General features: G+C 49.0%; 1 protein-coding gene across 3 annotated transcripts in view; it reads right to left on the minus strand.

Moving 5' to 3' along the window:
• Positions 1-25,429, minus strand: part of FGD5 (FYVE, RhoGEF and PH domain containing 5) — a 113,151-nt gene that overhangs the window by 46,611 nt on the left and 41,111 nt on the right. For all 3 annotated transcript variants that reach the window (XM_037139356.2, XM_037139355.2, XM_037139357.2), the window contains 3 exons: positions 18,056-18,188; positions 3,091-3,149; positions 2,948-2,978 (listed from right to left, as the gene is read on the minus strand). In XM_037139356.2, the coding sequence (XP_036995251.2) occupies positions 2,948-2,978; positions 3,091-3,149; positions 18,056-18,188 (223 nt within the window). The remainder of the gene's footprint in view (positions 1-2,947; positions 2,979-3,090; positions 3,150-18,055; positions 18,189-25,429) is intronic.

Consider the following 25,429-nt stretch of genomic DNA (forward strand, 5'->3'; position numbering starts at 1 on the left):
TGTGCCCTCCTCCATTACCTATCCTGTGGGCTGACTCAGTCCACCTCAGTGTCACCTCTTCTGCCAACCTTCCTGGACATACCAAAGGAGAAAAGTCTCTCCCTCCCTCATGCTCCTGCAGACTTTGCACAAAACTAAAGATGCACATGATATACTTACCACAGAGTAGCATAACTGTCTGTTGACTTTTATAGTTTCCCTTTCCACCTTAACCCCCACAAAAAAAGAGAGACCTACTCAAGGGTAGGTTCATCTTTAGGGTTCCAAGGTCTATCTCCATGCCTATGGTACTCTAAACATCCTATGATGTTCCATCCAGAGGGAATGAGTAAGTTGGATGGATGGATGGATGGATGGATGGATGGATGGATGGATGGATGGATGGATGGTTGGTTGGATGAATGGTTGGATGGATAGATGAACTGATGGACAGAGAGTTGAATGACTGGATGAATGGGTAGGTGTATGGCTAGATGGATGGGTGGATATATGAGTGGTGGATGAATTGGGAGTGGTGCATGACTGCATGGATGTGTCATTAGGTGCATGGATAGACAAAAGGGCAGTTGAGTAGGCAAAAGGCTAGCAAGATGAAATGGAGGAGAAATTGATTATATAGGTAGATGAGTAGGTGGATGAACATTTTTCACTGGGTTCTCAGAAGGATGGAGCGAGTCTTTAAACTGGAAGTCAGCAAACTTTTTTTGTAAAGGGCCAGATAAATATTTTAAGCTTTGAGGACCACAGATGGTCTCAGTCATATACTCTTTCTTCTTTGCCTTTTCCCCACAAACGTTTAAAACATGTAAAACCCATTCTTAGTTAATAGGCTATACAAAACAGGATCTTAACCATTAGAATTCAATTTTGGATGACCAGAATTTTTAATAATCCCTGGATAAACTCTATCTACCATTTGATAAACACAGAGTTGAATCCCAAGCTCAGAAGGCCAGAGGCCATCCTCAATCCTCTCTCAACAGCACAATGGAGTTATGGGCTTTTCTAGCTGGGGAGGTTAGAGTGCACAGTTGACCTCTCCCCGTCACTGGGCAACCTTGGGATTTCAACAGCATCAAATCTGGAAGGAGAAACTCTGAAAGAGAACCTGACAATTTAGCAATCAGCAACGGACTCAGGTTGGGGAGTGGTGTAGAACACCCCAAAATCTCTGAGTCTCCTTTCAACTATGATCCCTGGCTAGGACCTGGAGTCGTGTTGTGGCATTTCTGCCTTTTCTATCCCCATAAGTACTGATGTCATACATGTAGCTCCAGACTACAATTTCCCGCAACTAGCTTATGAGTTGTGACTTTTATGGGCTTTTTTTCCTTCTCAGGATATTATTATGAATTACCAGCAGCTTCAGCATCTTTCCAACTGGCAGGAAGCAGTGCAAACACAGATGGAAGTTTCCCAGTTAAAACCCTCTTAACAAAGTCGTAAAACAAAAAAGCCCAGCCCCTCTATGACATGCTGCCAGCTCTGATGTAAGTGAGAAAGAAAAAAACAGAAGAGTGATTCTTCCTGCCCTTGCTAAATAGATCTCTTAGCTGTAAAGGTGTGTGGGCGGGGACTACTGGCACATTTCCTGCATGAGGGCTTTAGAGTTCTGTAATGCACACAAAGATCTCTTCCTGAGGGCAAAAATGAGGGGCTAGAATAGCGGGCCAGAGTAGAGCTCTGTATCATCCTGGGGACCTGGGTGCCCCTGTTAACATGGCAATGTGACACCAGGGTGATGCTACTGACAGGGGCCACACCTGGATTCAGCAAGAGACCTGGCTTGGTGCTTTGCTGCCTCTAGAGAGGTCCCTTCCCTGAGGAACTCCAAAGGCAGCTGATTATGCAGAATTAACACGTGATGACTGTACACTGGGAGTCAGGAGAATGGGTGTTTGTCCTGGCTCAGTCACTGTGTGACACTGGCCAAGTCACTCTTTTTGAACCTGCATATCACCACTGATAAAATGTTCAGGGTGGGCACCCCCAGTTCTGAAGTTCTTGGGAAGACATGACGAATAACACAAAGCAGTGCAGAATCAGATGCTAAACTACAAGGAGATTGCAAATGGCTTAAAAGCCCAGAGAAATAGGGCACTGTCACAAGGGCCTGGGGTAGCTGAGCCTACCACATCCTTTCTCCTCCCATGGCTTTGCTGTACTCTATTCCCTCTCCTCCTCAGGAAAGCCCACCTAGATTTCCCCAGGTTGTCAGTCACTCCCTTTGTGCTCCAAATAATTATTGATTCACTAACCCGTCACCTTCGCTGGTTATATTGTACCTATTTGATTGGTCTTTCCAATCCCAAGCTCTTGTCACATAGCAAGTGTTCAAAAAATGTCTGTTGAACTGAACTGGACTGCAAAGGGAGACTTTCTAGGCAATTATGTGGGTTTTGAAGGGTGGCAGCGTCTCATACCTGGGCAGTCCCCAAGCCTGGCCTCCTCTCCTCTGAAAGTCCAGAGGATTCCCTCACTGCCAGCTCGGGCATTACTGCCACAATGCTGAGATGATGGAGAAAGCCTCGTGATGCCCCACCTGCTCTGTCACTGTGCAAACACGTCACCTCCATATGGACCAAAACATTATAAAGTGCACACACATACATACAAACACAAAGACACACACAAACTCACACGCACAACAATGACACAGAACTAGGGGGCTGAGGAAACCATAGACCTCCTTCCAGAAATCTCAGAACATCCCCCAAGCAGCCCCCACTGGGGCAGAGAGGCATACCCACTGAAAGCACGGTGCTACCCACCCCTGAAGCACATGAGTTAGGAGACAAACGTCCCTGAAGAGCCTCTGAGAATGCTTGCCTGCTGCCAAGTCTCTGTTCATGGAAATCACCTCTGCCTCCTCATTGCTTTTCTGCCTCTTATATCACCACCTTGTAAAAGGGCAATTAGTTTTGGGCAGTTAGCATGATTAACTCACCAGATGTAAGTGCTGGAGCATCTCCACATATCTGTAGAGGAAAAAAGGGTTGCGTTCGCATTAATTCTCATCCTGTACAAGCCGAGGAGGGGTGATGCTCTGTTAACAAGTTCAGGGTCAGAGGCAGCTGCTTGAGGACTCACGCTTTTTCTGAAGAGAGCAGTTCCTGTGCGATGACATGGGCTCTGGACTGTCCTTCCACCTGCGGGAGGAAACAGAGCCGTCAGGAAGGACAGCACCGGTGGGTGTGGCAGAGGGAGACCCTGGCTCCACACGCATCAGGTTCACAGAAGGACCTCCATGCTGCCGAAGGCAGATGTCACGAACTTCTCAGGTATGACCTGGCACTCGCTACCTATGCCATATTCGACCTCGCTGCACCTCAGTTTCCTCATCTGTAGAAGTGGATATTAATAGCATCTGACTCAGAAGGTCATTGACCTAATGTTCAGCACAGTGCTCCACACACAGTCAGTACTCAATAGGTGGCCACTATCATGACTGTGATCTGGAACGACCTGTAATTCTCTGTGAGTAGGGAGCTCTGTCCTATCTCTGTCCTGTCTCTTTGCAGACGCTGTCCCCTCAGTGTCCCTTTCTCCTTCTCTGCCCGGCTAACTCCCTGTTATTCTTTAAGACTTAGCCATGGCATCTATCGTTTCCTCAAGAAGCCTTTCTGGATTCCCTCCCTGAACTGGCTGGGGTCGCTGTCCGTTCTGGGCATCCCCACTCAGAGCACCAATTATGTCTCCCCAGGGGACCACAGACCATCAATTTCACCTCTGCATGAGTGGTGCCTGGCATAGATCCCCTTTTTTGACTGACTGAGTGAATAAATGAATGAATGGATGAGTGTATCACCCACTTGGGAAGCACTAATGCTCTTGGCTGCTCTCAGAAGGTGAGCTATGTCACCTATCTGAGCCCCATCTTCGGCACCTGTAAGGAAGGATGGCAGGGGCAGAGGTAGATAGATGCACGGGCCTTCCGCCACAAGCAGGCGCCTCCTCTACGGCCCCAGACCTGCCAGATGTCAGATGCAGCTGGGATCCAGGACACTGGGTGGCGGCCTCACAGAACAGATGGTGGGTGCTGAGAATGTGTGGGCTTGGCTGGGGGCCGGGCAGCCCACGGGGCAGCGGGGGACACTCAGACGGGACTCCTGGCTTCTGGCTCCAGCTCTACCACTGCCTCCCCGTGCAACCCTGCACGAGTAACTTTCTGAAGTCAGGCCTCGGTTTCCTCACATGTGGACAAACGACCTTTAAATTCACTTCCTGTGTGTTACCAAACTTGAGGACTTGTTGGTCAAGTGAATGATCTATTCTAGAAACTCACTGCCTGCTGAGGGAGCAACTTCGCAGTGTGGCAGTTATGAGTGAGGACTCAGGAACTAGGCAGTTTGGATTCAAATCCTGCCTCTGCCTTTTTTGTTAATTGAACAAGTCAGTTAACCCCTCTATGTCTTAACTTTCTTATTTGTAATATGTGCACAACAATATAATGGTATCTAACACTCATGCATATTGTAAGGATTAAATGCGAATAGATATACATCTACATATATGTTTATAAATATACATATAGGACTCCATCAATAGATCTATAAATCTATCTATATATAAATATCTGTCTAGGAATCTTATCTTCTCTCTCTCTCTTTCTCTACACACACACACCTTACACTTGGGACAGTGCCTGCCACACTGTAATGGTTGTTATCCTTATTTTTGTTATGGAGGTGGTGCCAGAAACAGAACCAAGCACTCAGAACCATGACTTCTAACCCACTGAATGACAGTAGCAGGATGGAATAAGAAAAATAATTTACGTGGTCAAGTGGGGAAGAGGCCTCAGTTGCAAAATGAAGGCCGAGCCACTCCTCTGGTAGCAGCAGGTGAGGCAGTGGAAAGCAAATGGGCACTGGAATCAGGCACATCCAAGTTCGAATCCTGGCCCAGCATTATTTAATTGTGTGACATTTGGCAAACCATTACCTCTGAGCCTTAGTTTTGTCATCAAAAATACGGTGGAAAATAATCAGCCTGACCTCATACACTGGTCTTTTTGATGACGTGTTCCTTGCTGTTCTCCACTTTGACTTTTTCAGATCTCCGCTCAAAAATCACATCCCAACCTCAGTGTGGCCATCCGTGACCACCTGACCTAAAGAACACCCAAAGTCACTCTCTAACTCCAGGGTTTCTTAACCCTGGCTTTCCTGACATCTGGGCCAGACAACTTTTGTTGCAGGGGCTGCCCTATGTTATTAAGAGCATCTATGGCTTCTACCCCCTGGAGGACAGTAGCAGCCCTCTACTGTGACAATCAAAATATCTCTAGACACCGCTAAATGTCCTCCGGAAGCAAAAGTCTCGCCCCTATTGAGAAGCACTACTCTAACCCTTTATCTTGCTGTATGTTTCTTTACAGCAACATGATCCTTGTACAAATGGATAAAATGAGATGTAGTGCCCAACGCATAGTAGGTGCTCAATAAATGAGTTTCCTCCCTAGCTAGTCCACCTCTAATAGTCTCTTAGTGTTTTCTGGCAATGCAGCTCCTCTGAAGCCACCCCGATAGTACAGACCCCTGCCCATGGTTAGTCAGCCCCCCTCCTGCCTCTCACTGCATCTGCCATGGCATCCACGGAACAGGAGGGGAAACTGTGAGGTCTGCAGAGGTTTCCTGCCTCACCTGGCCTTCCGCCCTCCCACTGGCGCCGAATTGTGACTCACCGTCTGCTTCTGCATCTGCAGGGCTAGTATGGGGCTCTGTGGACAAGAGCAGCTCACTCTTCCCACTGCAGGGGCTCCTTCAGAGTCCCACGTGTGAAAAGGCTTTGTAAACAAAACCCTCTGAATGGAAAATGTATTCTGCCAGGACAGGCCTCGGCAGCTAAGAAAACCCTGTGGTCAAGCTTCCATAAAGAGAATGACTCTGTAGAGAAAGGACAGAAGTCAGGGGATCTGAACCTCAGGTTCTTCCCCTATAGGATGAGAACAGGAGACGAGATGACCTCCAACCTCTAACCTGCCGGAAGCCTGTGATTCAATCCTCTCTGTCATCCAGTATGATGCTGAGAGGCCCGATTCAAATCCTGGGGGCCACCCCTTCCTATTCCTATGCCCTTGGACGTGTTATTTCTCTTTTCTGAGCCCCACCTGTAAAACATGGATGATGATGATGATAATACCTACTTAATAACATAACTGCTAGCATTTATCAAACAGTTAGTATGTGCTAAGTGTGGCTCTAAACTCTGTACACATATTATCTCACTGAACCTTCCCCAAAATCTATGAGATAGGTGCTTATTATCTCCATTTTACAGATGAGTAGACTGAGGCACGAATAAGTCCTACTCTTTTTTTTTAATGCTTTTTTTAAGATTTTATTTATTTATCTTTAGAGGGGGAAAGAAGGAGAGAGGGAGAGAAATATCAATGTATGGTTGCCTCTTGTGTGTCCCCTGCTGGGAACTGGCCTGCAACCCAGGCATGTGCCCTGACTGGGAATCAAACCGTGGTTGCTTGGTTCCCAGGCCCGCGCTCAATCCACTGAACTACACCAGCCAGGGCTGAATAAGTCCTACTCTTTGCCCAAAGTCACAGCTAGTAAGTGGCAGAGATAAGATTCAAATCCAGGCAGTCTGGCTTCGACATCCAACCACTTAGCAGAGTAAGCACTCAGTAAACGGCATCTCTGTTCATCATAGATGATGGTGGGTTTTTCAAACTGGGAAGCACCTATTTTTTACCTGTGCTGTAAAGCTGGCAGCTGGAGTCTTGTACTCCAGGAGGGGCCTGGGCTAGTCCTCAAGCCTCGGCTCTTCCGATTCAGAGTAATGCCTACTGTGGTACATAAGAAGGAGCTATGCTGAAGGTCAGGGAGCCTGGATCCACGCCCCAGCCAGGCCATAAGCAGTTATGTGACTAAGGGTAAACTCCTCTCAGATGCCTCAGTCTCCTCATCTGGAAGATGGGGGTCAATATTCCCACGCTCCATGAGATGATGGATGGCAGTGGTCACCCCCTGCTCGTCATTACCATTGTTAGCATCGCAAAGCTGTGGGCTGGACTTCTGATAGGGTTGGGGCACAGGCTGCTCTGCACGTCCCTGCCAGACAGGCAGACTCCGGGTGGGACATATAGGCCGTCCTGCTTTAGTGCCTCTGACAACGATGGCTGTGTCTTTGCCAGTCAGACAAGAGGGAGGCCTGGCAGGCCACGTGCCCAAGGCTCTCCTCAGAAGCTGCTTATGGGCGTAGCCCAGCGGGGCCATATAATATAGATGTTTGTTTAAGCAGGAAATGAACTCGGAGGTTGACGGCAGTGTCCAGAGACAGACTTCTGGGAACAGGGTTCCTCCCAGGACTGTGGGGGCTGGGGTGCTGGGGCTATCGCCTTTCTTAGGCTGACACTGTGGGTGCTACATCAGGGGGCTGCTGACCCCTCTGCCTAGTGCGGAAGCAGCTTAGCACCTCTGTTCCCCAGGCTACCTCACCGCACTTCCTCCTGAGACCCCAGGCAACCAGCCAGGTCACCACTGGCTATTCCGGGACCATGTCAGGTTGGGAGGGTCGGTCGTCCTTTAGGGATCTATACGGTTAAACAGTAGGTCGGAGAAAGAGCTGGGAGTCCTGGTCTCTATCTCTGTGCCTCAGTTTGTCCAGCTGTAAAATGGACAGCAGTTCTAGAAGGACAGCAGTTCACCAAGTGTGATCCCAGCACCTTTGGGGTTCTGCTTCCCTTTTCCAACTACCTATCTGTGTGAGCCTGGATTTCCGTGGAAGTTGACCAGAACAACAGTTCCAACAGTCTGTATGCAGAAGCAGCTAGGAGAATCCAGCTGTCTTTACTGTTATACCAGGCATTAACAATATTTGCAAATATGCAACACTAATGTTATTCTCATTAATTTTTTAAAAAGTTATTTTTCATTAAAAATGCTATTTATGTTAACATGTAATGGGTTTATTGTTGTTATTTGAAAATAAATTAAAAAACAGTGTGATTTCTTCTTGTGGTAAACATTGATAGATATCTCATAGAAATAAAAACTCAGGCACTCCATCATTTTTAAGAGCAAAAGGTCTTGCGAGCTGCTGGTTTAGAGGCTGTCCCAGGGGTCACACAGGATGACGGGTGGAAAAGCTTTTTGCGCTCAGTGAAGAGTGCCAGGAGGGGTAAGACGTTGCCCTCAGTGACAATACTATTGTCAGACGCAGGCTGAGAAACCCCCAGGCTCTACGGCCCGGCCCTCAGCACGGCCCCAAGCATGCGCAGGGGCCACATGATCTTTCTCCACGACGTCCTATGCTGCAGAAGAGGAGAAAACCACCTCCAGAGCTCCTAGTTCGTCCCCTCTCTCTCTGCCTCCAGACCCCTGGGTTTACACCTGCTCTGCATTTAAACAGCCACCTGTCTTTTCATGCACACCTCTGCTAGTCCCTGCGAAGCCCCACATCCTGACAACTTGGTGCCTGACTTAGTGCCCCCTCCCCAGTCCCCAGCTGTCCTCTTCACATGCGCCTGGGAACCCCAATCTCCGTGCTGTAACTCCCAGCCTGGCATCTCCTTGAGACTTCCTTCTCAGACAACTTTCACCTGCACCTACATCTGCTCCATCCACCCTGGGCCTGTACCTGCTCAGAGCTGCCCTGCCCCTGAAGGGATGATGCGCTTCCCAGACCACATCTTGCACCTAAGCTCCTTATACCTTCTGCTGAACTTGTCACTTAGCTCATCAAGAGCTCCAGTCTTCTACCCACTCCAGTCCATCCTCTGCCGTGGTGGTCACCTTCTGCTATCACCTGCAGCCGCAGTGACTCCTGTGGCTCCCCAGCACTAGAGGGAAAAGTTGTCACTTAGCATCATGCTGACAGCCCATGCTCTGGGGTCAGAAGACCTGGTTTCAAATCCTGAGCTCTACTACTTCCTCTATTTGTATCCTGGGACAAGTTATTTCTGTTCTCTGAGCCCATCTGTAAAACAGGAATAATACTAATAATACCTACTTAATGATAACTAGCACTTTACTGAACACTTGGTATGTGCTAAGTATGGCTCAAAACTTTTCACATGTATTATCTTTCTGAACACCCCATGAGGCAGGCACTATTATTACCATCTCCAGTTTACAGAAGAGGACACCTGAGGCACAATAAGTCCTGCCCTTTGCCTCTGACTTAGTCCGAAGGCCCTTTCCCGGCACCTCTCCTGCATTCCTTCCATGCCCTAGGACACAATTTTATTCCTAAGATCAGCTCATTTCTCCCTACCCTCGAGCCTTTTTTGTTCCTGTAGGTTCCTGCACCCAGAATCCCCTCCAGATTCAGTAAGTGTCTCTAGCTCACACACTAAACCTGAGGTAGGGCAGGGTGCTAAGGCAGGCACCCCACGTTCCCTATCTGTCTGCCCCTTCAGCCACACAGCCTGTCGGGAAAAAATAATCATGGGCTGTTTCAAGCTCAGGGGTAATATTCCCAAGTCTTCATTGTTTTGAGGATCCCAGGGAAGGGCATGCTAGACGGTTCTGAGGTCACATCTGGAAAAGGGAGAGTACCAGGAAGCTGGAGGCGGCAACACCAGACTCCAGGAGAATGCCGTCCCCAACATTCCTCTGGCAGGAGCTGCCAGGGTCATGGTCCTCCCCTCCTTGGAATTCAGACCGTGATTTCCAGCACAGCCTTCAAGGCCTAGACAATTCTGAGACAGGAACTCAGGGAGAGATGGCTCATTTTCATCCCAGCTGTCACCTGTGCTCCCAACAGAGGCAGGGAAAGGGTGAGGCTGGAGAAGAGGGGGCAATACCTGCTAGGATGGGGCGGGGGGAAGTGAGACCAAACAGATCCCCCTGACCAAGTGGTCGGCTTCCAGTTCATGCTGACACCTTCCTTCCTCTAGTTATAGGCTGGTGTGAGTCTGGGTTTGGTCCAGATACTTCAAAAAACTTTTAATTTTGGAAAGAACTTTGGTTCTGGCTGTAGTGTGTAATGGACTTGTAGAAGCATCAAGTTATCTTGGAACGCCCTGAATGAGGCAACAGGAAACCTGCTTTCTACTCCTGACTTTGCCTCTGACCTGCCAAATAACCCTGAGCAAGTGATGGCCTCTCTATGAGCTTTAGTTTTCCTTCCTGTAAGTCAAAGCAATCTCCGGCATAACTGAGACTTCATACCCATTAAATAGCAACTCCCAATGTCCCTCTCCCCCTAGCTCCTGGCCAATACCATTTACTCTTTGCTTCTAAGAATTTGACTGCTTTAGACTCTTCATATAGGTGGAATCACTAACTACTTGTCCTGTGACTGGATTACTTCACTTAGCATAACGTCCCCCAGGTTCATCCATGTGGCAGAATACCCTTCCATTTAAAAAAAATTATTTTAGAGGTGGGGGGTGGAGAGAGAGAGAGAGAGATTGACGTCAATTTGCTTCACGTAGTTTTGCTTTCATTGGTTGATTCTTTAAAAAAAAACATTTTTTATCCTCACCTGAGGACATTTTTTCATTGCTTTTAAAGAGAGGGGGAGGGGGGGAAAGGGGGCAGAAGAAGGGGGAGAGAGAGAGAGAAACAATGATGTGAGAAACATCAATTGGTTGCCTTCTTGTCTGACTGGGAATAGAACCCATGACCTCTCATTCACGGGACAACGCTCCAAGCAACTGAGACATACCAGCAGGCATTGATTGATTCTTATATGTTCCCTGCCTGGGGACTGAGCCCACAATCTTGGCGTATCAGAACAATGCGCTAACCAACTATTACCCAGCCTGGGTCCGTTCCTTTTTAAGGCTTAATGATATTCTACTGTATATACACACCACATTTCTCCATTCATCCATCAATGGACATTAAGAGGGTTGACCTCGTGTTAAGTGTTCTTACCACAGTAAAAAAATAAAACAAAACAAAGTGATCTGTAAATGCCCTGTTAGCTCTCTCACCCTGTAGAATCCCAGTGTGACTGCGTCTGTGACTAGCACATTCTCACTGACCAATGGCAGGGGAAGGCCAGCATGGGGCTCCCAGGGTGGCTTTCAGCAGCAAGGCTGTATACTGGGGACAATCGTACACAGTGACCGACAGGAAGTCAGGAAGGAGAGAGTGAGGGTGAGTGTGGCTTTGGGACCCAGAATTCGAGCAACTGGGGAGGGGCACTGAGCAGAGAGGAGAGTCAGCCACAGAACAAGCTCTCTCAGGGCAGGGTGTTCTCACTGTCCCCAGGCCCTCCAGGACCCTGGATGAGGTGTGTGAGACATGGGAGCACCAGGACACCTCCCAGACCTTTGACCCTATTCTTGCTGCCCCTTTGCTCTGAGAGCCTGCACTTCTCGTCCTCTCCCACGCCTGCTGCCTTGAGGCGCGTCTCTTCGTGTCAACATACTGAGTGCTGCACCTTCTCTCTGCATGGTTCCTGGGCGGCTGGTGAGAAGCAGGGCAGGCAGCCAGCCTGGCCCCTCGCTGTCCCAAGTAAGCCACACAGAACCAAACAAGTGTTTTCACTTTATTACACTGTCATGCATCTAAGTTTGTCTTCCTTACTTAAATGTAGGGGCCGAGTCTAATGTAGTCTAATTAATTTCTTTATTAGGTCATTAGAAGACATTCACTGAATATTAGTTTATGTGCCAGGCAGTAAGGATACAACTGTGATGGGCTAAGCATGGTCCCTGCCCTTCTGTGACAGGAAAAGCCAAGTAACATATAGAAAAATAAAGAATATAGTCATAACTTGAGATAAGTATGAAGAGGAAAAGCAGGAGTGCCACCACCAAACACAGCAGGTGAGCACGGCAGGCCCCCTTGAGGAGGTGACATTAACTTGAGACCTACAGCCGGCTGGGCAAAAGGCAAGAAGAGTGTTTTAAGTGGCAGAAACTGCAGTGCAAAGGCCCTAGGGTGTGCTTAAAGAACAGACAGAACTCATTTTTATATCTTTCATGATGTCTAACCGAAGGCCTTCACATTTGCTGAATTTCAGGTGATCCACGGTTAACACACGGCAACAAAAGATGAAATGGTTGATGCCAACAACCGGAAGAGCTGACACAAGAGGACGGGCAGGCCAGGGTGGAAGGGGAAGATAACGAGTTCAGCTTGGGATCTGCAGAGTTGGAGGAGTCTGCGGCGCTTCCAAGAAGGGCCCCAAAGGGCAACTGGAAGGCAGAGTGTGGTGCTGCACAGGGGGGTATGGGACTGCCACCTGAGCACAGCTGGCCGCTGGCCTGGAATGGTCTGAGCGATGGACACAGAGTAAGAGGCAGGGCTGGAGCTCAGGACTTGGGAAATAAACGCTGCATGCAGAGGTGTAGGCAGGGCAGGGCATCAAAGAGGCAGGGAGAGAACCGGGGGAGGCTGGAGTCTAAGGAGCCCAAGAGGAGAGACCACTGAGCTGAGGCCAGAGGGCTAAGCAAGGTAGGACCTGAAGTGGACAGTATGGAGAGGGCCTGGCTTGTGGAGGTCAGGGAAGGTCATGCCGAGCAAATGACAAAAGTGAGGGAGGTTGGCCCTGACCCACATGGTTCAGGTGGTTGGACATCATTTGGAAAGTGAAAGATCACTGGTTCAATTCCCAAGGAGGGCACATGTTAAGTTGTGGTATCGGTCCCCAGTTGGGGCGAGTGTAAGAGAAAAGTGATCAGTATTTCTCTCCCTCTCTTCTTCTCTCTTCCTTCCCCTCTGTCTATAAATAAATAAATAAATAAATAAAATCCTTTTTAAAAAGTGAGGGAGGTGGAAGCATGGGGAAGACTTGAATATACCTTGGGGCTGAGGGAGGTAGACAGAATTTCTTCTATCCACCTCCTTCTCCTTTGCTCCAGCCACATGGACCCAGCCTTCCGACTCACAAAGGTCGTCCCCACCAGCCCACCTTTGCACTGCTGTTCTCCGTCTGGAACACTCTGGCCTTCCCAATGCTTTCTCCCTCACGCTATTCTGCTGGCTGCTCAAAGGCTTCCTCTGCATGAAGAAGGCATTCCCTTAGAAATTAGAGCCCTCATGCATTGTTGGTGGGAATGTAAAACGGTGCAGCCAGCCGCTGTGGAAGTGGGTATGGTGGTTTCTCAAAAAAATTCAATATAGAATTACCTTTTGATCCAGTAATTCCAATTCTGGGTGTATATCCAAAAGAACCAAAAGCAAGATCTCAAAGAGGAGTCTGCACACACATATTTGCAGTAGTATTGTGGAAGCAACTCAAGTGTCCATCAACCAATGGATGGCTATGCAAAATGTGGTCTGTACACACAGTGGAATATTGTTTGGCCTTAGATAAAAATGCTGATATATGCCATACTATGGATGAACCTTGAGGACATTTTAAGTGAAATAAGCCAGTCACAAGGGGAAAGTACTGTATGACTCCACTTGTATGAGGTCCCTAGAACGGCCAGACAGAAAGCAGGCTGATGGCCACCAGGGGCTGGGGGAGGGGAATTAGCATTTAACAGGCACAGAGTTTCAGTCTGGGGAGATGAAAAAATCCTGGAGATGAAGGGTGGTGATGGCTGGACAACAGTGTGAATGTACTTAATGCCATTGAACTCCATACTTAAAAATGGTTAAGATGGTGGATTTTGCATTATGTGAATTTTAACATTTTTTTTTAGTGGAAAGAAAGGCCTTCTCTAGTCTGTTTCTCCCCGTCCTTACCCCTGGTGCTCTGTCCCCCACCATCGCCATGTGTTCTGTTGTCTGCTGGTGACAGCACTTTCACTGCCTATGCCACCTCCAGGCTTTCCTGGCTGACTGTTCCTCCTCCCTAGGACACAAATATCACCAGGGTAGGGAGGCACCTGGTGGACTTGTGGCTGCTGTATGTTGAGCCCCCAGGAGGGTGCCTGGCACAGAGTAGGTATTCGGTGAGTCCTTAGTAAGTAAACGCATTTCTGTTGAAGAAGAGGAGGAACAGAGAGAAACTCAGCGAGGATACAGGGAGAAGAGATGCAGACAGGACGAAATTCATGTTTGACAGTGGATGAGGTTGTTTTCTGGGAAGGAGAACAGGCTGCGGCCTGAGGATGCTGACGCAAGTCTAGAATCTCCCTGGGGACAGGGGAAGTAGCATTTGCAGGGGGGGCAATGTGCAGGTCTGTGGCAAGGGGAAGGCACATGGTGACACTCCGCCCAATGTCAATAACCAGGATTCAAGTGGACCCTTTAAGCTAGGCAGATGGTCCCGGCAAGGCCAAAGGTGCAAGGCCTAGGGGAATGAGGTCAGCAAGGAGGCCTAAGCTAGACCGAATGACCTTGGGTGTAGCCAGGGAGGATACGACTTGCATAAATGGGGAGCCAGGGAGGGCGTGATGGCAGGAAGGTCTGTTTCAGAAGTCAGGGCACCAACTTCTGCCTGGGGTCAAGGGTGGACCCGTCAGGGAAACTTGATGACGATGGGTCTCAGGTGCAGGAGGGGCCGCCAACGCCTGGCTGGTCTCAGGGGAGCTGGTATTTAGCTTGAAAAGTACCCGTTAGTCTGAGAACTGGGCTCATTGTCAGGGAGGAGTGACAGCCCAGCCAGCCTTTGAATGTCTCCTTTCACAGCTAGATCTATTTTTAAGTTCTTCTCATTTTTCCTTTCTTGCCCCCTCCTTCCTTCCACCCACACCCTTTGTACGTCTAGGAGTGGGAGAGAGGGAGAGGTCACATGTGGGCGGACCAGCTGGGTTCAGCTTCCTAGTCTGCTCCAAAAATCTCTTCCCTCCTGGTTTGGTCACCCCAAAACATCTAGGAAGAGTGGCTCTCACCACCCTTTATTTTTATATACACCATGACAAGCTGTAAGAAGTGTGGGGCTCATACCTCCCCTCAACCTGACTCCTGGGACAGCAATTCTACTGACCACTCACACCTCCAGGCCTGTTCCCGTGAGGGACTGGAGATGGAACTCTATTTCTCCCCGCCCCCCCCCCCATGATGGAGGCACAGAGAGGGTAGGTTTTTGCCTTTTGGAGAAACAGAATTTTCAGACAGTGTGGAAGACAAAACATCAGGAGTAAATGCTCCTTCTCCCCACCTCCCACGCCACCGAACTCCTATAGCAAAAAGGAGCCGGGAAAGATTGTTTACTCTGGATGTCTCCCATCACACCGGCCCTGAGGCCCGGTGACTTGGGAACGTCCACACTAAGGGCTGCCAGGGAGTGCTCTGGGGACAGCCCCTGGAGCAGGTACAGACTGCTCTCTGATGCACTGGTCCCCTTCTGGGATCCACCCTAGAGAAAACCTTGCACGTGTGTCTAAGGAGGTGTATGGACAGTTCACTGCAATGCTGTTGGTGATGCAAACACATGAGAAACACTGGGAATGTCTCTAAGCAGAGGGATGGAGAAATAAACCACAGCACACCCACAAAATGAAACACTACGCAGCACTAAAAGATTAAGAGCACTATACACCAGTATGAGTAAATCTCTAAGAATTTTGTGAATGAACCCAACCAATTTACTCAAGGTTTCTAACAGTTTGATATAATTTATGGAAAAATAACTGCCCAAACAATACCACCCATTTTCCACTCATAATGAAATATGTAGAGAATATAGAGGGAACACTCTGGAAAGATTCACCTCACACTGTACCACAGCTACCTCTGTGAGGACAAAGGGACTGGAAAGGAGGGTCCCAGGGGACTCTGACCTTCACCTGTAATGATTTCACATGCTACGGGGAGTATCTAGCGCAGCACGCCTTGTGTGATGAAAACATAATTTTCAAGAAGGGTTTCAACTTTGGTACATAGCAAAAGCCTCACAAAGAAGGGTGAGGGCAGAGGAGCTCAGCTCCATTTGGTAGACAAGAAGGCCAGTCTCCAGAGAGTGAACTGACCGGCTGTTGGAGTCTAGACCTACACTTCTCCGCCTGTGCTCAGAATGATAGGATGCTCCTGTCCCCAACCCCGGCTCCCCACGTCGGCCCCACACCTGGCTGGCCACACTGGCTCTGGTCCCAGCAGGATGTACAAGAGGTCCCTGTCTGAGGCAGGAGCCGCCTTCAATCCAGGACCTTGGTATTGTTGCTGGGTCCTACTTGACCTGAGGCAGGTTGCTTCCCAGTCCTGGCCCATGGTTCCACCTGAAAGATCTGACCTTCGTGTGTTCTTTTCCTGTGTGTCAGGCATTGTTTTAAGTCTCCACAGATTTATTTACTCTCATAAGTATTCTGAAGCAGGTACTATGATTGTTTTCCTGATTTCGTAGATGGGGAAACTCAGGAACAGAGTGGTTAAGAAGTTGCTCAAATCACTCATCTAGCAAGTGGCAAAGCTGAGTGTGAGTCTCTTATTCTCCGGGCTACCCTGCCTCTTGCAAGCTCCTTATTCCTGAGGGTGTCTAAGGAGCAGCCTGGAGACCAGAAGGCTGGGAAGCTGATTGCCAATGTGCAGGGCCCCAGGACCTCCTGTCTTCACAATGACCCTGGGTGGGCCAGGCCCTCTCTTCTCCCACTCCCCTCTGCCTCCTAGACTCAGAAACAACAGTTATTATGTCCCTACTATGTGGCCAGTACTTTCCCATCTGTGTTCTTATTCAACCCTTCCACAGCCCAGCAGAGGCGAAGTGCCCTTGATAAAAAGCAAGTGGCCAGTGGTAACACAGCTGGAGGAGGAGATGTGGATGGTCCCAGAAGAAAGTTTAACAGAGAACCCAGTGACTGTGGTGGGAAGCCAACACAAGGTAGGAGAGCTTGAAGCACAGAAAGTCAGGACCCTCTGCTCCATCAGCCAGCCCTTCAACTCTTCCAGGCTCGGTCACCAGATCCAATTCAGGCTTCAAAGCCGCACCACACTCCTGCTGACAGCTATCTATGCTTCCGGGTTCCAAGACCTCAGGGATGCCCAGAAAAGGCAAATCCATCTCTAAACGGTACAGGTATGCTAACTCAAGGTTCCCCTCCCACCTCCCCAAAAAGTCAGTAGTTCCTCCTGGGAGACAGAGAGGAGTGAAGAGGTAAGAGGAAGCCCCAGGATTCCAGTGAAAAGCAAACACTGGGCTTGCAGCCAGCCAGACCTCCCGGGAAGGGAGGGTTATTTAACCCTTCCTGGCCTGCTCCCCTTGTAGCTGGGGTGCCCCTTGTGGTCTCAATTCCTGGCCCTCATCACCCGGCGGTGTTTCCTGAGTAACACTGAATAGCAGCTGTGTGACCTGGGGCAAGTTCTTCACCTTTCCGTTTCTGCAAACGTAAAATCTGGGAAGCAATTCTTGGCTCCCAGAAGCAGAGTGTGGAAGGAATGAGATCGTGTCAGTGAATGGAAGTGAAACAGGGTTCACTGTGTGCACCCAACAGCGAACACACATACTGCAGGTTCAAACAACAGTGAATCAAAAATATTTGAAAAACACCACAGAAAGTTCCAAAAAGCAAAACTTGAATTTGTTACTATGCTGCATTCAGACGAATGAAGTGATGTGTTGACATATCCTGCTGTACTCTCTACACAAAGATGGGTTATATAAAGGACTGGAGCATCTGTGGGTTTCGGTACCTGGGGGGGTTCTGGAACCAATCCCCCATGGACACTGTGGGTCAACTGCATAAGAAGGTCCAGGTCTCCACTAGACCGGGTCCAAGTCACGGTCTAGCTCCAGACGAAGGGCTAGCAGCCCCTCTCAGCCCCATCCCCTACTGCACCCTACAGGGTCTGGAGAAACCAACTTCCATTCTGGAACTCTGTGTTCAGTAAGGAAACTCACTCAGACACTAACTCATCTCACCCTCATATTTCCCGCTTTGTGGATGAGGAAACTGAGGCCCAGGGCCCAGGACATTAGACTCCATGTGTGTCTTGACTCTTATCAGGAAACTCTACTCCGCTTTATCCGCAAAAGCTCTTGGAGGCCTCAACTTCCTCAGACCCAAGAGTACATCAGCAGGAGCAGTCGCCCCTGTACCACCAACACAGGACACCACTTCTGCCCTATGTCCTAAGGCTATAACCCCAGCTGCTCTGACTCAGCCTCTGTATCCAGCTCAGGGCCAGCTGTTTGCCAACCACTCCCTCCACATCAAGAGGGATGGAGCTGGACCTTTGCCATGTTCTCTCCACCTTCACACCTCTGACCCCCCACACTCCATGGGCCCCTTGCCCTGGGTGGAGTGCACTACCTTGTGGGTGAGGCTGGGGTCTTTTGGAGCACTGTCCTCTTCCTCCGAGCTTCTCTGCTCTTCATCCGATGTGAGGTCCTCCTTGGGGGTTGCTGCCAAGATGGGGCAGACCTTGTAGGGTTCTGTGTAGGCACTGGAGTGAGAACAGAGGAGAGAGGCAGTTAGAGCTCTGTGTCCAGCAAAGACAAAGTTAACAGGCCAGGGGCCCGATTAATGCTGTGAGCCATTAACAAGTGATCTGTGTGCAGAACTCTGTGCCCTCTGTGGGGACCTGGATGTGAGTAAGACCCAGACACAAACCTCCCCACCTGCTCCCACTCAAGCCATGCTGGACCTCTTTTAGTTCCTTGAACACACCAAGCTCTGCCGCAGTGCCTTTACACATGCTGTATGAGACTCTTGGCCCTTAGATACAGACAGGCTGTAATGCTAAAGGAAGGTACAAACAATTACTATGAAGACAAGAGATATTCAATCTGACTGATCTGGTGGTCTAGACTGGCTGGTCAGGCAGCAGGGTCAGTCCTCAGGTGGCCACGTCCTCTGCGCCTGAAGAAGAAATGCAATGATGTGGTAGGCGGAGTCTGGGATGTCCATGCCAGTCCCTAGTCTCAGATTTGCCACCAACTAGATCACGGACAAGACATAACTCTGGATGTCAGTTTCTATCTAGGCTACCTGCGGATAATTCCCAGCTCACTTTCTCGGCAGATGCTGTGACGATCGATGCTGATCAGGCATATACGGTTGGCCCTTGAACAACACAGAGTGAGAGGCACTGACCACTAGTGCAGCTGAAAATCCGCATATAACTTAAGTTGACTCTCTGCACACATGGATTCCCAACTGTGGATAGAAAATACACTTGACCCTTGAACAAATGTGTTTAAGTGTAGTTCAAACCCTCACCGTTCAAGGGTTAAATCTACAGGTGTGATAACAATCTCATATCTATAGTACTACAACTATTATGTATGTGTTTAAGTATAGTTCAAACCTGCACTGTTCAAGGGTCAAGTCTACAGATGTGACAATCTCCTATCCATATTACTATGCCTATTATGCAGGCATCCATTAACTAATTCATACATGCATTCAATAGATATTTATTGATTGACTGCTTTATGTCAAGCACAGAGCTAGACATCAGGTAAAACACAGGTGACTAAAGCAGATATGGTCCCTGTCCTCAAGAAGGAACAACTAATATATGATCATAAACTGTTACGTAAAGGATAGGGAAGAGGCGCTTTCATGAAGAATAACAAAGGCAAAGTGTTCACATGGATCAGCGAGGCTTCCCTGACTCTGAGACCAGGAGGAGGAGCCAGCTTTGTGGCAGCAGCGGCAAGTGTTCGAGGCAGGGAGGGCAGCATATTGAAAGGGACTGAGGCAGCAAAGAGCTTGGCATGTGACACAGACCAAACTACAGCAGAAGAATTTTCCTTTATTTACCTCTAAACCATCCATCCCCACAGAGAAGACTGGCCCCGTGATAGTCTCCTTGCCCTGATCCCTGTTCCTGGCCTTCCTCTCCACCCAGGGGACTGACTGTTCTGCTGCAGAAATCAAGTCATGTCCTTCTCCTGCTCAAAAACCTCCAATGGCTCCCTCCTGCCTTTGGCAGTGTGGTCCCAGACTTCTCACACAACTTGTCTTTATACTCAAAACCCAGGCATCTGGTCTTCATATATTTTTATCACATACTTATCCCTGCCCTCTGGGAATGCCAGCATGAGGTGCTGGAATGATGGATGGATGATGGATGGAAGGGTAGGAGGAGAGAAGGGAGCATCCACTTGCTGGACTGGCTGGGCCGACTCTAGCCCAGGCCTCATGCAGGCAGGAGCACTGCCTGTGCCTCAGGTCCTGGTCCAAGCATGGCTGCGGGAGGGGACATCAGAAAACAAGCAGCCTCGGGGTACATCTGAACTAGGGGCCGTCCTGGAGCTCCTTCTCATCTACTGTGGAAGACAGAAGCATGGATACCTATTTCCACAATAGCCTGCAGCCCACAAAACAAGAGCAGGAGGAGCATCTCCCAGTCCACGCAGGGGCCATGAGGCCAGAGAGGTGGCCTGTGATTGTGGAGCCTGCTCCTGCCTGGGCATCTCCTGACACAATGTAAGTGTGGGGGTACCATAGCTGTGCACTTGTGTGCAGAGGCCAAAACTGAGTCCTGACTCAGGCTGAGCCTTGACCCTGAACCCTAGGCTGAGCCAAGATCCACTTTACTATTTAACTGGCTACTTTGCTGGTCAGACCTTTTTCCTTCCTTCTCAAAAATTTGTTGGCCTTTTCTTTCAAACGTTGAGAGCAGACAACATATTTAGCAACAAAATACATGCCACCAAGGTGTACAAAGGCATGAGAGTCCTCCCAGGACCACCCTTATCTCCTTCACTGTCAGGGGCCACCTGCTGCCTCCACTGAGGAGCTGTCCCCAGCCTAGAGGTCAGGCACACTGCACTTGCTCAGCAAGCTCAGGACCATGTCCAGGAAATGACTAAATGGACTGGTCTCACTGAGCCCGAGCTCCCCTCCCTCCAGAGCCGCCCGCATCAATTTGCAGCCACGTGTCCTACAGACAGGGAGTGGACCCTGCTCTCAGCCAAAGAAAAATGGCTACATTAGGCCCCAGCAAGAGCTCATGGCACCCTGTGGAGGATAACCAGTAATGGTGAGGGATGGAGCAGTTAACTGAGCCCCTGGACCATTCCTCCTCCTCAAGAAAAGGAAGGTATATTCCAAGCCTTTCCTAGAATGTGCTGCAAAGGAGGGAAGTATTCCCAGCCATGCCTCCCACAGGGTGATGGTGTCACCATCCTGGAAAGCAGCAAGCCAGAAATCTGAGCAGCTCCTTGCATAGCCAGCCACTACTTAAGCATTAAATGCCTCCCGGATTTACCTTTAAATATCCTTCCTCTCTGCTTGCATCCCTATGGCAGCCTCTGTGGTCCAAGCCATCTGTTGCCTGACATCTGTAACAGCTGCTTTCCTGTTCTCTCCCATCCCACCGTGGCTGCCCTCCAATCCGCTCTCCACCCAGCAGCCACAGGGACCTCGTCAAAATCCACTCTATTTGTGTCACCCTCTTGCTTAAAATGTTCAGGGCTGTTCCAGTGCTGCTGGGGTTAAAGTCCAACAGCTCAACCTGTCAGGCAAGGCTCTGCTCAACTTGGGGTACAGGAATGTGGGTGGCCTTGGGCCCTGACACTTGCTGTGAAGTCTGCCCAACATCAGATGCTGCTGGGCATCATGAACTTGGGGGCTCTGCCTTAAATGAAGCAAAGGCTTTGACTCCATGGAGCCAAACTGTGGGTGACACTGCGGAGGGAGCTAATGGAAGTCAAATCACCGGTGGGGCCAGGGGGGAGGCTGGGTGAAGGTCACATGGCAAATCCAAGTCAACACATGTTGCCCCTGAAGAGGCCTCTCATTATGCGCAATCCCATTCTACAGACATGAAAACAGAGGCCCACTCAGGTTCCTTCAGTGTGCTGAGGAGAGGAACATGGTCTCCAGTTGCAAGCAGAAGGGGTTTTGTTTGTGTTACTATTTTATTTTGTTTTCAAGAGGCAATGGAGTACAGAGGTGAGAGCTCATGCTTCCATGTCAGACTGGGTTCGGACTGGCCTGACCACCTATTGTCCGCGTTTCACCTCTCCCAGCCTCAGCGATGCCCAGTTCACGGCTGCGGGGGGTGGGGGTGGGGTTCCAACGAGAGAAGTCATGTCAACCAGCTCTCTTCTCTCCCAGCTCGGCCTTAGCTACGGACAGCTACTCTGTTATTTACCTACTGTTGCCTTAGCTTCATCTCATTTTTAACACGCGTTATTACTCTGGTCTCATCGTAAGTGATAATACCCAAGAAGTCACACTCTATGTTCTTGTAACACTTTAAAACCGACCACCTAATTATTAATCTATAACACTTGACTCAAATGATCTTGCTCACCATTGGAGATGCCCAGACAAACTCTGTGGCCTCTGACCCATCAACCATCCATCCTCAACCCAACCTCACTTTGGCTAGAAGTGTGGCCCGTGGTTTTTCAATTCTACTTCTTCCCATGGCTTCTGTTTTCTCAAAGGATCCCAAACACAAGTCAGAAGACAAGGGTTTGGATGCTCTGATGATGTTTCTGGCTTTTTTATTTCACAGTGAGCACAGCAAATGAGGCTAAATCACCACTGAAAATAGCTTTCACAACCGAAAAGAGCAAATACCACCTCATGTCTCTGCAGGTTCAATGAAAGTTACGGTGACAGGACTTTCTGGGACAGAGCCACCAGTTAAACGTGCAAACCCAAACATTCTGATTCTAAAGCCACAGGTGTCAGCCGAGCTGCCTCTTCAGGCCCTTGGTAGCTGCTCTCAGGCTGAGCTTCCAAACAGGTGGAAAAACGCCTCTCAGAAATGTTTCCTTAACACCTTCTGTTCAAAAAAAAGGAACACTTCCCCCACGAGGAATCTCTCAGCAGGAGCTTTGGCCCCAAACCCTGTCCTTGCTGGCGCAATGATGTTTGTGAAGGAGGCCACATTGCAGATGCAACATCCTTTGGCCCTGGTAGAACTTGTGTCCTGGGTGGGCAGCCACTTCTCCCCTCAAGGAAACAGACCAGGAGCCCTTACATATCACCCATCTCCCCAGTCTGTCAACACACAACTCAGATGGGTCCTTTGTGCAGAATGGTCCAAGAAAGACGGAAAAACTTTACATTTCTGGCTCTCTGGTGCCTGTTTGGTTTTTCAGTCACTCAGAGGGAAAAACAAGTCATTAAGAGTCCTCTATGTTCCAGGCCCTGTACTGTAGGTACGGGTGGAGGACAAGTAGATAACTGTCTTTGTTCTATGGTCTCTCTAGTTAAAACTGCCACTATAATCATAACTAAGTGAGGTGCTGTTTCCAGATAGCCTCTGTGAACTTTTCAATATATTACACATGAGACAGCCCTCTAACCCGACCACCAACCCATCTGTACGCTCTTCCGTCCACTCACCCACCCATCCAGCCATCCTTCCAACTACCCCTTAGATATTCAGTCATCCAATCATCTATCCTATTCACCCACTCCCTCCCACTTGCTTATTCAACAAGCATGGATTAGCACCGACTTCAAGGAGCTGATACATGGAGGAATTAAAGGTTATTGAAGTACTTACTCTCCCTGACTTCAAAGAAAGTACAGTGAAAAACACTGGTGAAGAGGGTGGACTCAAGTCAGACTGCTTGACTTGAACTCCAGCTCTACTTCAAGCAAGTTACCTAACCTTTCCATGCCTCAGCTTTTGGTTTTTAATTTTCTAAAATCTGTAAATCAGGAGTCATGAAACTTGCCAGGGAAAATGGGCAAAAGAGCCAGGTGGTCAGCACTGTAAGTTTAAAGACCAAGTGGCCTAAACTGTGGCATCAGGTAGAAGAGTCACTGCGGGACCTTAGGCAAGTCACCCAACCTCTCTGTTTCTTAGCTGTAAAGTGGGGATGACATTGTAGGTTCATTGTGGGATTAAATGAGAACACGATGGTGAAAGCGGCCACTCCCTGGCAGGTAGCAGGTCCTGTCTGGCCAGCCTGGAAGAGCCCGCACAGGGCTCAAGTTCCAAACCCCAAGACTAGTCTCCAGGGAGCTGTGTCCTCCCTCCGGGTCGACTTGTGCTTGCAGGGGAACATAAATTAAAGCTGCCCAAAGCTCATTGCCTTAAATGATCCTTCAAATGAGCATAGTCTTTCCAGCAGCCTCAAGTCATAAAAGGACATGAGCATCCATGTGGGGAGACAAGCACTTTGTAACCCGGCCACAGCAGTCCAACTCTGCCCATTAAATCTAGTCTGATGTGACACTTGCTGGGAGTCACAGCCCCCAGCACAGCCAGAAGGGCCTAATAACTCATAAAAAAAAGAACACTTCCCCCAAGAGGAATCTCTCAGCAGGAGGTTTGGCCCCAAACCCTGTCCTTGCTGGTGCGATGATGTTTGTGAAGGAGGCCAGATTGCAGATGCAACATCCTTTGGCTCCTCTGAGACAGGCTAGCTCCCTGGGACCTGGAAAGTTTGAGATGGAGGAGACAGGATGATGGGTTTGGCAAATACGGTGATCCTAATTAGCAGAGAGGCTGGAAGAGTTGGAAGTGGACGGAGGGGAGGGCTGAGTGTACAATCAGGGATTTCCAAGCCCCCAAGACATTCAATCCTGTCTCCGGCCTACCCTCCAACCACCCAGGTCTTTCAGAGTTCACTCACATTGATCCCTCGAGGCCTTCCCCAGATGGCGCCTTCTACTCTGATACTTCTTTGTCACTCAAAACTGACCCCACCATGTTCCCCTTTCTCAAAGGGATATTGGGGTTTTCACAGATACAGCTATCTGCACTGTAGTTGGGAAGTGCAGATACTGCACTGCACTCTAATCTGATACAGTGGAAAGAGCAAGAGGACACAGGGTCCAACGCCAGGGAGTCCTGGATTCACCTTTGACCTACTGCATGATCCAGGCTACTGGACTGTCCTGGTGGGCCTCGGTTTGCACATCTGTGCAACAAAGGCGGAGAAACAAAACACTCCGGGCTGCAAAACCGTGTGTTGGGACCAGACCACGTGTCTCCTGAAGCACGGAGGCCAGGCTCTGAGAGCAGCTGCTGCCCGGAGCCTCCTCGCTTCTAGGGTGAGGCTCTGCTCCATTCCCCCTTGGAGGGAATACAACCTGCACTCAGGGTCAGCCAAGGGGTAGCGCTTGTAATGGTTCCCAGAAAGAGGACTAAGGAGAGGCTTCTTAAAAAAATTCAATTTCCATTATTCACTAAGTAAAAACAGAAGTACATCTTGCTCTCTGACCCGTGACATCCCTACCCTTCCTCTTAAAACACAGTGTCAGTGGTTTTACGGGGATTTGTTTTCTGTTATAACAGCTTCACTGAGATATAATTCACATACCATAAAATTTACCCTTTTAAAATGTACAATTCAGAGCTTTTAAATATATTCGCAGGGTGTGTAACCATGATTACTATCTAATTCTAGAATATTTTCAACAACCTAGAAAGAAACCCCATACCCTTTAGCAATCTTACTCCTCCCTCCCCGCAAACCCTGGTAACCACTCATCTACATTCTGTGTCTACAGATCCACCTGTTCTGTACCTTTTATACCAGTAAAATCAGACAGTATGTGACTTTCTGTGCCCGTTTTTTTTTTTTTTTACTTAGCATATGCTTTTAAGGCTCATCCATGTATCAGGATTTCATTCCTTTTATGGCTGAATAATATTCCATTGTACAGCTTTACCACATTTTGTTTATCTATTTATGTTGATGGATATTTCAATTGTTTCCACTTTTTGGCTAATGAGTGATGCTATGAACATGTATGTAG

Source organism: Artibeus jamaicensis, unplaced genomic scaffold, assembly GCF_021234435.1.
Source record: "Artibeus jamaicensis isolate MK-2021 breed Jamaican fruit bat unplaced genomic scaffold, CSHL_Jam_final contig_519, whole genome shotgun sequence".
In the NCBI taxonomy this organism is placed as follows: domain Eukaryota; kingdom Metazoa; phylum Chordata; class Mammalia; order Chiroptera; family Phyllostomidae; genus Artibeus; species Artibeus jamaicensis.